Source organism: Microcebus murinus, chromosome 14 (genome assembly GCF_040939455.1).
Source record: "Microcebus murinus isolate Inina chromosome 14, M.murinus_Inina_mat1.0, whole genome shotgun sequence".
Taxonomy (NCBI): domain Eukaryota; kingdom Metazoa; phylum Chordata; class Mammalia; order Primates; family Cheirogaleidae; genus Microcebus; species Microcebus murinus.
The window spans coordinates 16,407,010-16,420,947 of NC_134117.1; the positions used below are offsets into that span (position 1 = coordinate 16,407,010).

The 13,938-nt window shown below is 35.2% G+C and overlaps 1 protein-coding gene across 5 annotated transcripts in view; it reads right to left on the reverse strand.

Annotated features, from left to right (window-relative positions):
* VTI1A (vesicle transport through interaction with t-SNAREs 1A) overlaps positions 1-13,938 on the reverse strand; it is a 328,547-nt gene that overhangs the window by 308,866 nt on the left and 5,743 nt on the right. For all 5 annotated transcript variants that reach the window (XM_076009793.1, XM_012771719.3, XM_012771757.3 and 2 more), the window contains exons 2-3: positions 10,456-10,514; positions 7,548-7,658 (exon numbers count right to left, since the gene is read on the reverse strand). In XM_076009793.1, the coding sequence (XP_075865908.1) occupies positions 7,548-7,658; positions 10,456-10,514 (170 nt within the window). The remainder of the gene's footprint in view (positions 1-7,547; positions 7,659-10,455; positions 10,515-13,938) is intronic.

Genomic DNA, 13,938 nt, shown 5'->3' on the forward strand with positions numbered 1-13,938 from the left:
GAATGGGGGCTGTGTGAATAGATAAACCAAAGTCAAAGCCTGAAATGAGAATCCTACAAACAAAGAAGGCCAACTGCATGATTATTTTCTAATAATTTGACTTAACAGGGTCTTAGTAATGGGGAACCATTTTTTAAAGAAAATGACTAAAAATAATGAGCATGCACACACAGATAATACATGAATATAGTAAACTTTCTCCCTTAAAGGTGATAGTCACATCCAAATAACTAAAAGAAACATTCTTCAGTTTATGATTACCAAAGATTGAGAATATAAAATGAATTCAGTGTTAGACCAGATACTTGGAGCCATGCACATCTGCTAGCATTACCAACATTAATACATCATCCATGGAAAAGTATATTTGAAAAAGAAATCTCAATTGTATTTAATTCTATTCTCATAATCATAGATAATAACAGTATTTTTCTTATACAATTGTTTGAGGATTAAATGAGTAATACATATAAAGTACTTAGACTTGGTCTGCCTGTGATTTTTATTTCTTAAATCACATTCTAACACAAAGAAAATATGAAGTTCAAAATGATCTGATGAGCCACAATTAAAATATAGCTTCAGGCATATTTTATTAAGAGCTATAAAACTGTTGACACCCTTTGACTTGGTAACATGCCTGTTGAGAAATAATCTTGATTAAATAATCCTGTCCAAATGTGTTCTTTGCGGCACAATAAATTATGGAGGGAGTTAAATGGAAATATAGTAGGATTCAACAAAACGTTAACTAACATCACTCAATAAAATATTATGCACCCATTAAAAGGATCAAGAATTTATAGAAATGAAAAATACCAATGTTAGAATCTTATGTTTTAAAAAAAGTGGATCAAGTAATATCATTACTATGTAAAATAAAACAACAAACCATGCAAGAAAGAAGCAAAGGGGAGACTGGAAGGAAACAAACCAAAATGTAAAATGTGGTTCTTTTGGGGTAATAGGGCTAAGGTAATTTCTCTTCTTGTTTTTACTCTTCTTTATGTCAGAATCTTCTATAATAAACAGTCTTTAAGTTTACATAGAATCAAACAACAAACATAATTTTTAAAAATAGCCAGCATATTTAGTAATGTACAAAGTGAAGAAAATTTTCTTTTCTGAAATGGTTGAATCAGACAGGTGTTCTCATTTCATTTTAGAATGCATTATGTTCCTGTAGGAAGAATTAGCTGATGCTACAAACACTACATACTACCACTGAGACTGATTATCCAAACCTCTAAAACATGCTTTCATGGTTTCCTTCAGCTTCCACAGAAATAGAAGTAAAATATCGCAGGAAACCATAAGTACAGAAAAGTATAAACAGAAAAAGTATAAACAGATAAAGTATAAACAGAAGCATCAAGTTCTTGACCTTTTAAAAAAAATTTAAATTTGCCTTTCTCATTTGCACTTCTTTAGTCTATCTCAGACTTAAAACAGTATATGGGTACTAGCTTTACTCATAAACTCAGACACTCAAGTTGTCTATTCACCTATGAAAAGAGAGAGTGCAGTAGTAGCAGTAAAAGCTTCAAGCTGTTCCACAACATCCTTTGAACCCTGACCTAAGGGACCAACTCCGATAGTCTGCAGGTAGTTGGATTTCTAGGACCATTCAGCCTCACTGCTGAGACTGTCAATAGAAGTGCCATTCTCTGATGTAGACAGCTCTGCACTAGGAGCTGGTCTAACAATCACATCACATAGCCTACCAAACAGGAAAAGGACAGCATTCTGGCACCACTGACCTGGGATAGAAGTGAACTTGAGACTGGGGCTAGAAAGCTCTCTTTCTAACATTCATTACAATCTAACCTCCACCCGAAATCCTTCTGTATGTGTGTCATGTCTTAAAGGAAGTTCAGCTTTGTTACAATAAAAAAGAAATATGCAACTATACAAATCAACCACAAGATGGTGCTAGCACCATAGTATATACTTACACAGTATCAGTGATGTGAAAAGCATTCAACACACCATGTCCTTGTAACCTTTGGAACCTTATTCTGGTACACCACTTACTTGTTCCCTTCTTTTACCATTTACTGAGACTTGGTCAAACATTTTGTACAATTTTGGGGTTTTTTTGTTTGTTTGTTTGTTTGTTTGTATAAGTTTAGCTTTTTAAATTTTTATTTGCTTTTCATTCTTTTTTTTTTTTTTTTTTTTTTGAGACAGAGTCTCACTGTATTGCCTGGGGGTAGAGTGCAGTGCGCCATCATAGCTCACTGCAACCTCTAACTCCTGGGCTCAAGTGACCCTCCTGGCCTCAGCCTCCCGAGTAGTTGGGACTACAGGTGGGCACCACCATGCCCAGCTAATGTTTTAATTTCTTGCTATTGCCAGGCTGGTCTCGAACACCTGGGCTCAAGTGATCCTCTCATCTCAGCCTCCCAAAGTGCTAGGATTACAGGAGTGAGCCACCACACCTGGCCTGATTTTCTTAAGACACAAACAAGGATCTTAAACTTGAAAAAAAATCCTCAAATACGTATTTTTTTTCTCTTGGCTGGTTCATTTTCCTGGAAATCCTGACATGACCAGGCCCTTGCTAACGCCACACCAATAATGAAGCCAGAAATTACAAGAACAGCTTCCATGAATTCAAATATTTTAAAAGGTTGTTTTCGAATACCTTGAGAGGCTATTAAATATATATTTTTGGAAATTTGAAAGCGAGGGGTAAGAATGTTACAAAGGACCACAGAAAGAACATTAGAATGGGTGCTTATTTGTTTGATTCTGGTCGTGGTCCTAAACAATGTGACTTTAAGGTAAGTCATCTGGTCTCCTTGGTCCTCCATTCCTTCATCTAAAAATTAAGGTGACTAGATTTGGACTCTTCTGGATCTAATATTCCTAACTTACTCTTAGATTACAAGAAGACAGAAATGAACAATATTAGGCTATAAGAAGCCAAAACTCAAGAAGAATGGAATTAGGCAGGTGAAAAGAATCATTGGGAATAGCAACAATATAAATGGGGACATAAATGGGGACCACTAACTTTCCTCAACCTCCCACAATTATGATTACAATTACGGCCTGAATTTTAAAATATTTTAAATTGGTATTTAGTCAGTTACAAATTACATTCTATGACAGGTTATCATAATGAAGGAAACCAAAACATGCCACCCCAAAATATACTTTTTGGCATATTTCAAGGTGGGTATTCAGAGAGGCTGCAAATACAGAAACAGTTCTGAAAGGCTGCCCTTTGTGAGAGAGATTTGCACCTGCAGAGGAAATCTACATTGGAGAAATAAACAGCAGATGCAAACAGGCTTTCCCTGAGGCCCCTTTATCTGCCTTATCCAGAAATAGGAAAGATTAACTCACAGGAAAAGAAGACTGAAAGTCTGACACTGTAAGGGTCAGAGAAATTTACCACCACAGCTACCATCTATTCTCCAGGGCTACTACCTAAGAGATATCATGTGCATAACGAGACAGGCTTTGCTCGCCAAGCGTTTTCTGCCCTGTCCCTCCCACAACCTGTCGCCACACTCCAAGCCTCTATTCCTTCTGTATGGTATAAAAGCTTCAGGTATCTGGCCCTTCTTGGAGTCTCACACTTTGTGTGTGGCTCCCATGCTTATGTACATGAAACGAAAAATTCTTTTTCTATTTACGGAGACTTAGTCAAACATTTTGTATAATTTGGGGTGGAGAGTTCTATTTGTATAAGTTTAGAGTTTTTAAATTTGATTTTATATTCTTAAGAATCAAACAATAATCTTAAACTTGAAAAAATGACCTCAACTACATTTTTTTTTTCTTTTGGCTGGTTCATTTTCCTGGAACATCCTGACACGATCTGACTCTAGCTAATTTCATACCAATACTGAAGGAAGAAATTACAAGAACAGTTTACATGAATTCTGGTGTTTTAAAAAGCTGTCTTCAAGTACCTAAAGAAGTCTCACTTTATTTTTCTTTATAGCATTTATCACTACCTGAAACTATAACATACATGTATTTTTTTATCTTCCCCACTAGATTTCCCCCCTCTAGAATTTAACTTCCATGACTGCAAGAACTTTGTCTCGACCACTGTTGTATTTCTAGCACTTAGCATTTGCCTGATACACTACAGGACTAAAGAAAGACTTGCTGAATGAAATCTATAATTAATCTGAGCCTCTTGGTTCTGTCCTGTGTAATGAGGATAGTAATCCATAGCTGCCCTGTCTACTCTTCACACATTGAAATGAAATAATATGTGTTAATTTACTTTACATACTGTAAATCACTATACAGTAGAAGCAGAGGTGGTGGTGAAAGATGTTTCCTGACATGATGGAAGAACTCTGTGGCAGCAAATACACATATAAACAAATGAATTTTTAATGATAGCCTACAGAATAAACTTTCAGTTCATAGTTGTTGGTTCCATTTTTCTTTATAATAGAAAATATAGCTGAGAAAGGAACACTTATCCAAGTATATAATTCCCAAATACCTAAAGGACATTACCCAGTATTGGACTCTTTGGGAAACAAAAAAGACTGAAGATTAAGTTAGCTGACTTATAATAAGCCATGGAAATAATTTAACTTCTGAAAAAAATTTTAAGAAAAGATTAAAACTAAATTCAATGTTATAGGCTGAACTGTGTCCCCACCAAATTGATATATTGAAGTCCTAATCCTCATACTGAGAATGTGACCATATTTGGAGACAGGATCTTCAAAGAGGCAATTTGGTTAAAATAAGGTCATTAGTATGGGCCTTAATTCAAAATGACTGGTGTCCTATAACAAGAGGAAATTAGAATACAGATACATATGTACAGGGAAGACTCCATGAAGACACATGGAAAGCTATTTATAAATCAAGGACGGAGGCCTCAGAAGGAACCAGCCTTGCCAACACCTTGATCTTGAACTTCTAGCCTCCAGAGTTATGAAAAAACAATTTTTTTTTTTTTTGAGACAAGGTCTTACTTTGTCACAGCAGCTAGAGTGCAGTGCCATCACCATAGCTCACTGCAACCTCAAACTCCTGGGCTCAAGTGATCTTCCTTCCTCAGCCTCGGGAGAAGCTGGGACTATAGGCACATGCCACTACACCTGGCCAGTTTTTCTCTTTTTTGTAGAGACAAGGTCTTACTCTTTTTAAGGCTGGTTTTGAACTCCTGACCTCCTAGGCCTCCCAAAGTGCTAGAATTACAGGATTATGGATTACAGGCGTTAGCCACCATGCCCGGCCTTAGAAAACACATTTTTGCTGTTTAAGCCACCTATTCTATGGTACTTTGTTATAGCCCTAGTAAATTAATACTTAGTTTTTCTAGAACCTATGAGAAAAATCTTCGGAAAAGAGTTCTATAAAAATGAGGTAACCTCTGAATGTCTCATAGAAAGAAAAAAAAATGAGATAAGCAAACTAAAATAATCATTATTAACATTTTATTTTACTTTTATCACTTATATGGAAACATTAGTTAGAATTTTTTAAATATAAATTTGAGTTGCCAAGTTCTTAAATCAACCTAGTTTTCTCTCCATATCTTCATATTCTTGCTGAGAGAAACTATCTTTTCATAAAGCAGTTGTAGAAGGTTTTACGTAGTAAAGAGCACAGAGCTAGGCATTTACATTTATTTTATCAATTTAGGCCCATCATGTGTTCCAATTTTTTTTTTTCATATTAATAGGAGCACAGTTTAAAAGGCGATTGCAGCAGAGTTATTGATGTGACCTGTGGATAATATCCATTAAAATATAAAATAAATATACATAACTGCAAATCACCCTATTTCCAGACTCTAGGAGAAATTTCTACTATGTCCATTGTCATCGGCCTTGTAGTGGAAAGGTATAGTGTAATCTAGGTATAGCTTCCAGAAGTAAAACATGTAAGGCAGGAAGAGAGATTGAAAAATCCTTATAAATTTTTGACTTCCCTTGTGAATTTGGGCCCCAGATTCAGAAATACAGCTGATTTATGTGTCAACACGTGCCTTCTGTCACTCATAGGTGAGGCTCAAATCTTTCCTCATCTGTTCTTTTAATTGCTGTTTAATGTTAGTGATATGAAATTTATTTGCTAAACTCCTAATTTTCTATGCCAGCCTATACAAGAGCAGAGAGTTGTTTCTGTTAACTTCTTCAAACTTTTGTCATTAGCAAGGTTTTAAAAATATTTTATATCTTTTTTTTAATTTTAATTTTTAATTGTGGTAAATCACATAACATAAAATTTATTATCTTAACCATTTTTAAGTGTATCATTCAGTAGTGTTAAATATATTCACATTGCTGAGCAACCAATCTCCAGAACTTTTTCATCTTGCAAAACTGAAACTCTGTGCTCATGAAACAACTCTCCATTTCTCCCTTCCCCCAGTCCCTGGAAACCACCATTCTCCTTTCTGTTTCTATGAATTTGACTATTCTTGACACCTCTAAATTATACAGTATTAGTCTTTTTGTGACTGACTTTTTCACTTAGCATAATGTCCTGCTGTAGCATGTGTCAGAATTTTCTTCCTTTTTTAAGGCTGAGTAATATGCCATTGTATGTATATATAACATTTTGTTTTCATATATATATATATATATATATATATATATATATATATATATATATATATATATATATCCATCAATGGACACTTAGGTTGCTTCCACCATTTTTGCTATTGTGAAAATACTGCTATGAACATGGATGTGTAAATCTCTCTTCAAGACTCTGCTTTTAATTCTTTTGGATATATAACCAGAAATTGCATTGCTCAGCTGTATATTTTCTACTCCTATTAATTTCTAATAACTAACAACTTTAACATTATGCCTTTAAATATGTATTCTTAAATTTCCTATAAAGTGAATAGAGCTGAAACTAGACATATTGGAAAAGAAGGCTAAATATTCTCACAGACAATCAATTGAAGGGATCTCATATAAGTTACTAATTGAAAGTAGTTCTTTTTATCTTTTGGGGAGGAAAGGCATAATATATCCTTTGAGACTCTAATGAATCTATAGAGCTTATCTAAGGAAAAAACACACATAGAAACATGCTTCCAACATACAGATTGGACTTCTAGAAGATTCATGAGCCCTTGAATCCAGAGGCTGTGAACATAAAGGCCTCTTTACATTGGTAAATAACTAAAGATGACTATAAACTCCATGTGGGAGTCATATTTTATATTCTTTTTACAGTAAAATCTGGGCTGCATCTCAAAGGCTGAAAACCCTTTGGCCAGAAACTTGGCTTCAAAATTCTAATAAATTCCAATACCACTGCCAATAAATATTATTCAGACTCAAAGGACCACATGATTTGAATCTATTAGTGAGTCATGAATCCAATGTACCTTAAATTCCATCATTAGCTATTTCTATAACCATTTTTAGATCCCCAATTCACAAACAATGGAAGCTGTCGCTTATCTCTTACATAAGCCCCTAAAGACTATGCATTTAGTGTTCATTGAGCTGTGAGGAGGAAACAATAAAAAACATAAGTGAAAATTCAGTTTAAAAATCAGGAAATATGACAAAGGAGGAAATTTGACTCACAAAATCTGTTTCAAGTTTTCCCATTTCTTGCTTGTAGCTTCTCATTCTGTTGCTGTACATTCCTCGACTTTGGGGTGGTATCTCTCGGACTTCTAAATCCATCTGTTCAAGCTAGAAGGGAAAGAAAAATGTAATTTAAACCATATGTTTATTATTTATTTGACCAAATGTTCAGAGCTGAAAGGATTTAATTCCAATTCCTTATTTTATAGCTGAGGAACCAGGCTCAGGGTACTAAATGTACCAGTTGAGGAATCAGACCCAGGGTGCTGAATGATTAAATAACGTTAGAACTACTTTTGTGCCTAATTTTGTAAGCCCAAATTGGCCCATGCCATGTTTGATAAAATCACATGCAAAAATGTTGCCATGTGTTCTACCTTTTAAAGCAATCTAATAAAATTATTTCCATGAGTAGTATAGGCTTATTATTAATAAAACTCTTATTATCCAGTAATAGAGACTTAATAACTATAGTATGATATAGATAAACCAGACAATCACATTTTAATTAACAGGCCTCAATTTTTATAAAGAAAAAAATTTTAATTAGCCTTGATTCAAATAATGATCATTTAAATTACTGACATGTTTCAATATAAATGTAAGGCACCAATAAATTAAATCATCACTTAGCAAGGTAATTATTTAAAGCACCTCTCTGAAATCATCAAGTACTTCACTCTAACAAGGTGAACAGGATCATCTAGAAAAATAATTGCAAAAGTTCACGTATGTAAATCAAAATCTGAGGGTTGGCCAGGTACACCTGTAACCTCAGTGCTTTGGGAGTCCAAGGTGGGAGGATTGCTTGAGCCCAGGAATTGCAGGTGGCAGTGAACCATGATCATGACACTGCACTCCAGCCTGGGCAACAGAGCGAGACCTTGTCTCTTAAAAAATAATTTGAGAGCTAAGTACATTTATTTTTGTTTAAGGCATTTTACATGGACACAAAAAACTAAATTAAAAGTAGATAGGAAAGAAAAAGGAAACACACAACAAGCATTTAAAATGAAACCAGGAATAAAGCTAGTATTTACTTGTTCTATGTTGTCACATCATTTATATGGCCAACATAGATGGAAGACAAAATAATTACAAGACGTGCAGTGTCCAAAAGATTAATACAAACCAACTGTTTAGCAGAAACACGATTAATCCTAACAGTCAAATAAAAAAAAGGAAGCTTTTCTCCGATCCTCATCAAAAGGACAGTATGTAATATAACAAACAGTGTCCTTAACAAGGACATTAGAATAAAGTAAATCAGCTTTCTGGTCATTTTAAGCAAACAAAAACATATATCTTGGACAAAACTCTTTATATTAGTAAGTAACTGAAGATAACTATAAACTCCATGAGGGAGCTATATTTTATATTATTTTTACAGTGAAACCTTGGCTATCAGGAGACCAGCTTTCTAACATCATCATGTAAACAGAACATCTCCAGAAGAAGGCAACCAAATAAACCAAAACAGATTTTGACAGCAAAAAAGTTGCTCCTGAGAACTCAGCAACAAAACAAGAGGTCAATTCAAGATCCAAAGAACTGACCATTTACGACTATCCTGCCAGCCAGGTGGAAGAATTGTACTGAGTGGCTACACTGTATGTAAAAAATCAGTCTTTTTTACATGAAAGCCAGGAAGCATGAGAAAGCAGTTGAAAAGAAAAAGAAAAGAAAGTATGGAGAAAAGTATTTAAAAAAAACTTTTAAAAGAGAGGCAAACATTAGACACCCTGGAGATTAAAGGTAAGCTGCCACTATGGAGACAGTGACAGCAGCAATAGAGACTAGAAGTAGACCTTACAGGGTATGGAGCACATCAGACATCCTGATGGCTAGAAAATAATCAGTGACAGAGAAGTTCCAAGCCTCAGCACTTGAAGACACAGAGGAAATGTCTACTGTGCAATGGGGAACAACTACCACCTGCTCCTTAATAACCCCCCAAAGCAGCAGTCCTCATATATGGTCTTGCTAACAAATATTACTAAGTCAAATAAGCTTGGGGAATGCTCCAGTCTCTAGTTGCCCTCTGTGGTCCTTTCTTAGAGATTCATAATGTCTTTTAGTCTACTTAAGGGTCCCAAAAGGTTCTACAGAAAAACCACCACCAAAAAAGACCCCAATCTCCTACTCTGTTTAAACTATAGTTTCCCAGACTTATCTGAACAGGTAATACCAGTTAACAGAAACACAGTTTGGGAAATTGTCCTAAGGATATCAGTAAGTAGTACTGAAGGAACACCAACTAACACCCTTCCATATTTAGAAAAGAAACACACTCATTTAACACCACAATGTGCAATAAGAAGTACAATCATACTTGTTAATACTTGGCTTTTAAAAGCAAAAATTAGAACACAATACTTATTAGTACTTTTTTGCTCTCTAATTTATGAATTTATTTATATAAAAAAGGAGTGAATAAGCTAGAGCTCTGGGTTTAGCATATCTAGATACAAATCCTTACCCCACTGCTTAACAGGGTATGGAACCTCAGATAAGTTAATCTTTCTAAGCCTCAGCTTGCAAGTAGGGGAAAATATTAGACCCTTTATAGTTTCTGACAAATAATACTTGTCTCATAGGGCATTTGAGAAAATTAAATATTATAAGGCAAGTAATATGCTTAACCCAGTATACCTTTATTCAGCATTAGCTATTTATAGCTATTATGAATGAATAATAATTAGAGGTAGACAATGAATCACTTTTATTAAAAATAAAAGCCCAAGAAGCGATTAAATTCTCAATTTGAAAACTGATTAATTCTGAATTATAAAATGCTAATCAGCAATGTTTCACATTTCCACAATGTATAAGATAGGCTAGAGGAAGGCATTAGCTTGAATGGCTCTGGTTGCATGTAAAAATACATTAGTAAGTCTGTACATACCAGTTCTTTTGCTTCTTCAAGCTGTTTCTCCACATTTGCAACCATCTGTTTCTTCTCATCTGAAACAAACAATAATATCAAGAAATTGTAAAGGATATGAATAAATTTAATATTTAAAAATCTCTATTTTTATATACCTTTGTCCATTCTGGTCAATCAGATTAGAGAATAAAGAAAAAGAGACTATCATTCTTTGGTGGGTTAGAACCATTGATTCTAGGCTATCTGGAAATATATAACCCTATAGAGTACCTAATTATTAAGAGATGCTATACATTTTTTTTTTTTTTTGAGACAGAGTCTCACTTTGTTGTCCAGGCTAGAGTGAGTGCCATGGCGGCAGCCTAGCTCACAGCAACCTCAAACTCCTGGGCTCAAGCGATCCTGCTGCCTCAGCCTCCCAAGTAGCTGGGACTACAGGCATGTGCCACCATGCCCGGCTAATTTTTTTTGTATGTATTAGTTGGCCAATTAATTTCTTTCTATTTATAGTAGAGACGGGGTCTTGCTCTTGCTCAGGCTGGTTTCAAACTCCTGACCTCGAGCAATCCACCCACCTCGGCCTCCCAGAGTGCTAGGATTACAGGTGTGAGCCACCGCGCCCAGCCAATGCTATACATTTTTAAGAGACACTAAAAATTATTTTGTTCTTTAGGAGAGACCATGTCAACAATAGCAGATTTAGTGGTGGTATGAGTCATAACTTTAATAAATTGGGAATAACTGATTTATTAGTGCAATTTTAAAGTCAAATACAAAAACACTTCCTAAAACTAGGCAAGAATTTATAATCCTTAAGAAACTTGTATTTTCAGTAGCATTAAAAATTGAGTATAATGGAGGAAATATTTGAAGTCAGGACTACTGATTCCAAACCCAAAGACACTATCTTACTGGTTATGGGATTCTGGGGAAGAAATATTTCTTTTTGAAACTTAGTCTATACTCTCTAAAATGGGAATAAAAAATATATTCTGGATTATTTTTAGCTCAAATAAGCTTGATGCAAGTGAAATTACTTTTAAATTGTAAAGTGCTAAGTCTGCATGTGGTTTATTTCAACTCTATCAGAATCAAGTTATAACCCAACTATAATCCCCTTCTCTAGGACAGGTATGTCCTGGCAGATAATTTCAGAAAACTTTCCCATACGCTCATTTCAAATCAATCAGCCTATCCATTCACTTAGCCCAACTAAGTTGTGTGCTAATCAAACTTGTGGAATATTTATAGTTTTGTCTTTCTAGCACCCTTTTCTTCTTAGTCAAAAGTCCCCACTCTTTGGAGGCCCTCCTTCCCCAACAAGCAGGGCAATGGAAAATGCTATCTCCTTACATGACCCTGCCTCTTCAGTCACAGTGAGTTAGCAAATAATGGGCATCTCATCCTAGCTAGACTAATCTCAGTAGCTCAATCCTTCTGGCCACACTGTTCAGGGGGACATGCAGTTAGATAGGCATACAACCCAAGGAGACCAAAGTTCTAGAGCAAGAGGATAGTCTTTTCCTCTCTCCCGGTAATGAGAACATGAGCCTAGAAGCTGTTGATATTTGTTGGTCTAGTTCCAAAAAGAAAGCAAGTTTGCAATGGTTGAAAATGAAGACTACATTTAAAAAAGAAACAAAGCTGGCTGGGCCCAGTGGCTCACACCTGTAAACCCAGCACTTTGGGAAGCTGAGGTGGGAGGATCACTTGAGCCCAGAAGTTTGAGACCAGCCTGGGCAACATAGCAAGATCCTGTCTCTACTATAAAATATAAATAATAATGACAATATTAAAAGAAAGAAACAAAGCTGAGAGATAGAGGAATAGATATAGTTAGTTCCTGGTTCTAAATAACTGAAATGGCTCGACCTTATAAAACTTGACTTTATTATAGTTTGGTTTCTTGAGCCACAAAAATTGATTTTTCTTTAAAATTGGATTTATATCACATGAAACCTAATGAGACTAACAGAACAGACTAGAAAAGTCACATAGCTTGAAATGGGTATAATACCTAACTAGTTTACCAGTCCTTTAGAAGGACAGTCAATCCTAAGTAGGAATCTTTAGTAGAAATTATTATTTTAGTGTAATAATAATTATATCCTGCTAACTCCAACCCCTTTACTTTGTTACCCTCAAATTGAGTGGGTGGGGGCTGTGGATGACTCTCACATAAGGTATTGTATATTTACTCTAAATATTTCTCCCTAAGAAAAATATACATTTGGAATTAGAATTCAGCTTAATTTCCGTTCCTTGAAAAGGTTAAGTCTATACATGACCAAATTAAAAATTTAATATATGATCCCAAATTTATTTGCTTTTGGCACATTTCAATCCTTCTAACATCTCCCTACAGTTATAGTAGAATAGTATTGTATTTTTGTGATAGAGCAGAATGCAAAATGAGACAAACCCATTTTGGACCAAGAGTGAGATCATGTATTTACTTAACAGAAGGAACATCTTGTTTTCTTTAAGGTATTCAGTCCTTAGGAAAATCCATGCCATGGACCTCCAGGACTAATGTGCATCAGTATTTTTCATTAATAAAACAAAACAAAGGAAACCTCCTTTGACCTGCATTGCCCTTTGCTAATATCCCTCTCCTTTCATCCACAGCCAATTTTCTTCAAAGCAATAGTAGACTGTGTTTCCCTTCCTCATCTCCCTGTGAGCCAGCTCCTGCCTCCACCATTCCTCCAGAAATGACTCTCCCTAAGATTAATAACATTTCCTTTTCCCGAACTAATAGACATTCTTTGGTCCTATTTTTATTTAATCTTGTGGCTTCTGATACTTTGTTCCTCCCATCCGGTAACTTTCTCCTCTTCTGGCTTCCATGACACACTGATTTGTGATTTGTGACTCTCCTAAACATTCACTCCCATCTCCATATCCTCTGCTGGGCATTGCATTTTTCAGCCCATCTTTTAAGTGTTGGTGCTCCTCCGAGTTCAGTCCTTGCTTTTCTTCTTTTATGACTATTGTCTATATCCCTAGGTAATTTCATCCATTTTTAAACTATCGTATTATATATTTATGATACTAAATCTTCACCTCTAATCCTGTTATATTTCCAGGACCTTTAATCCCAATGCTTATGCATATCTCTACCAAGACCACCTGGCAAATTGCTATTCAAAACTCTCTTCAGAAATCACTACTCCTTTAAAGCCTTTCCTAACCCAACCAAAAAATTAATCACTTTCTCTTACATAAAGCACCTATAACTCTTACATAATCCTAATGATTTATCTCTCATATGAACAGGTCTGCTTAACCTTTCATCTTGGGGGCTCTGGGAAAACAGGAGCCATGGCTTAATTAATCATCTTTGTAGTCCTATGCCAGCACTGAGCCTGGCACATATAATCAGTTCTCGAAAAACGATGGTAAATTAAATAAATAATGAAAGACAAGAATTTATAAAATATAACACAAAGGATAAAATAAATATCCATGAAACCATATTCATATAAAAGACTAAGTAAA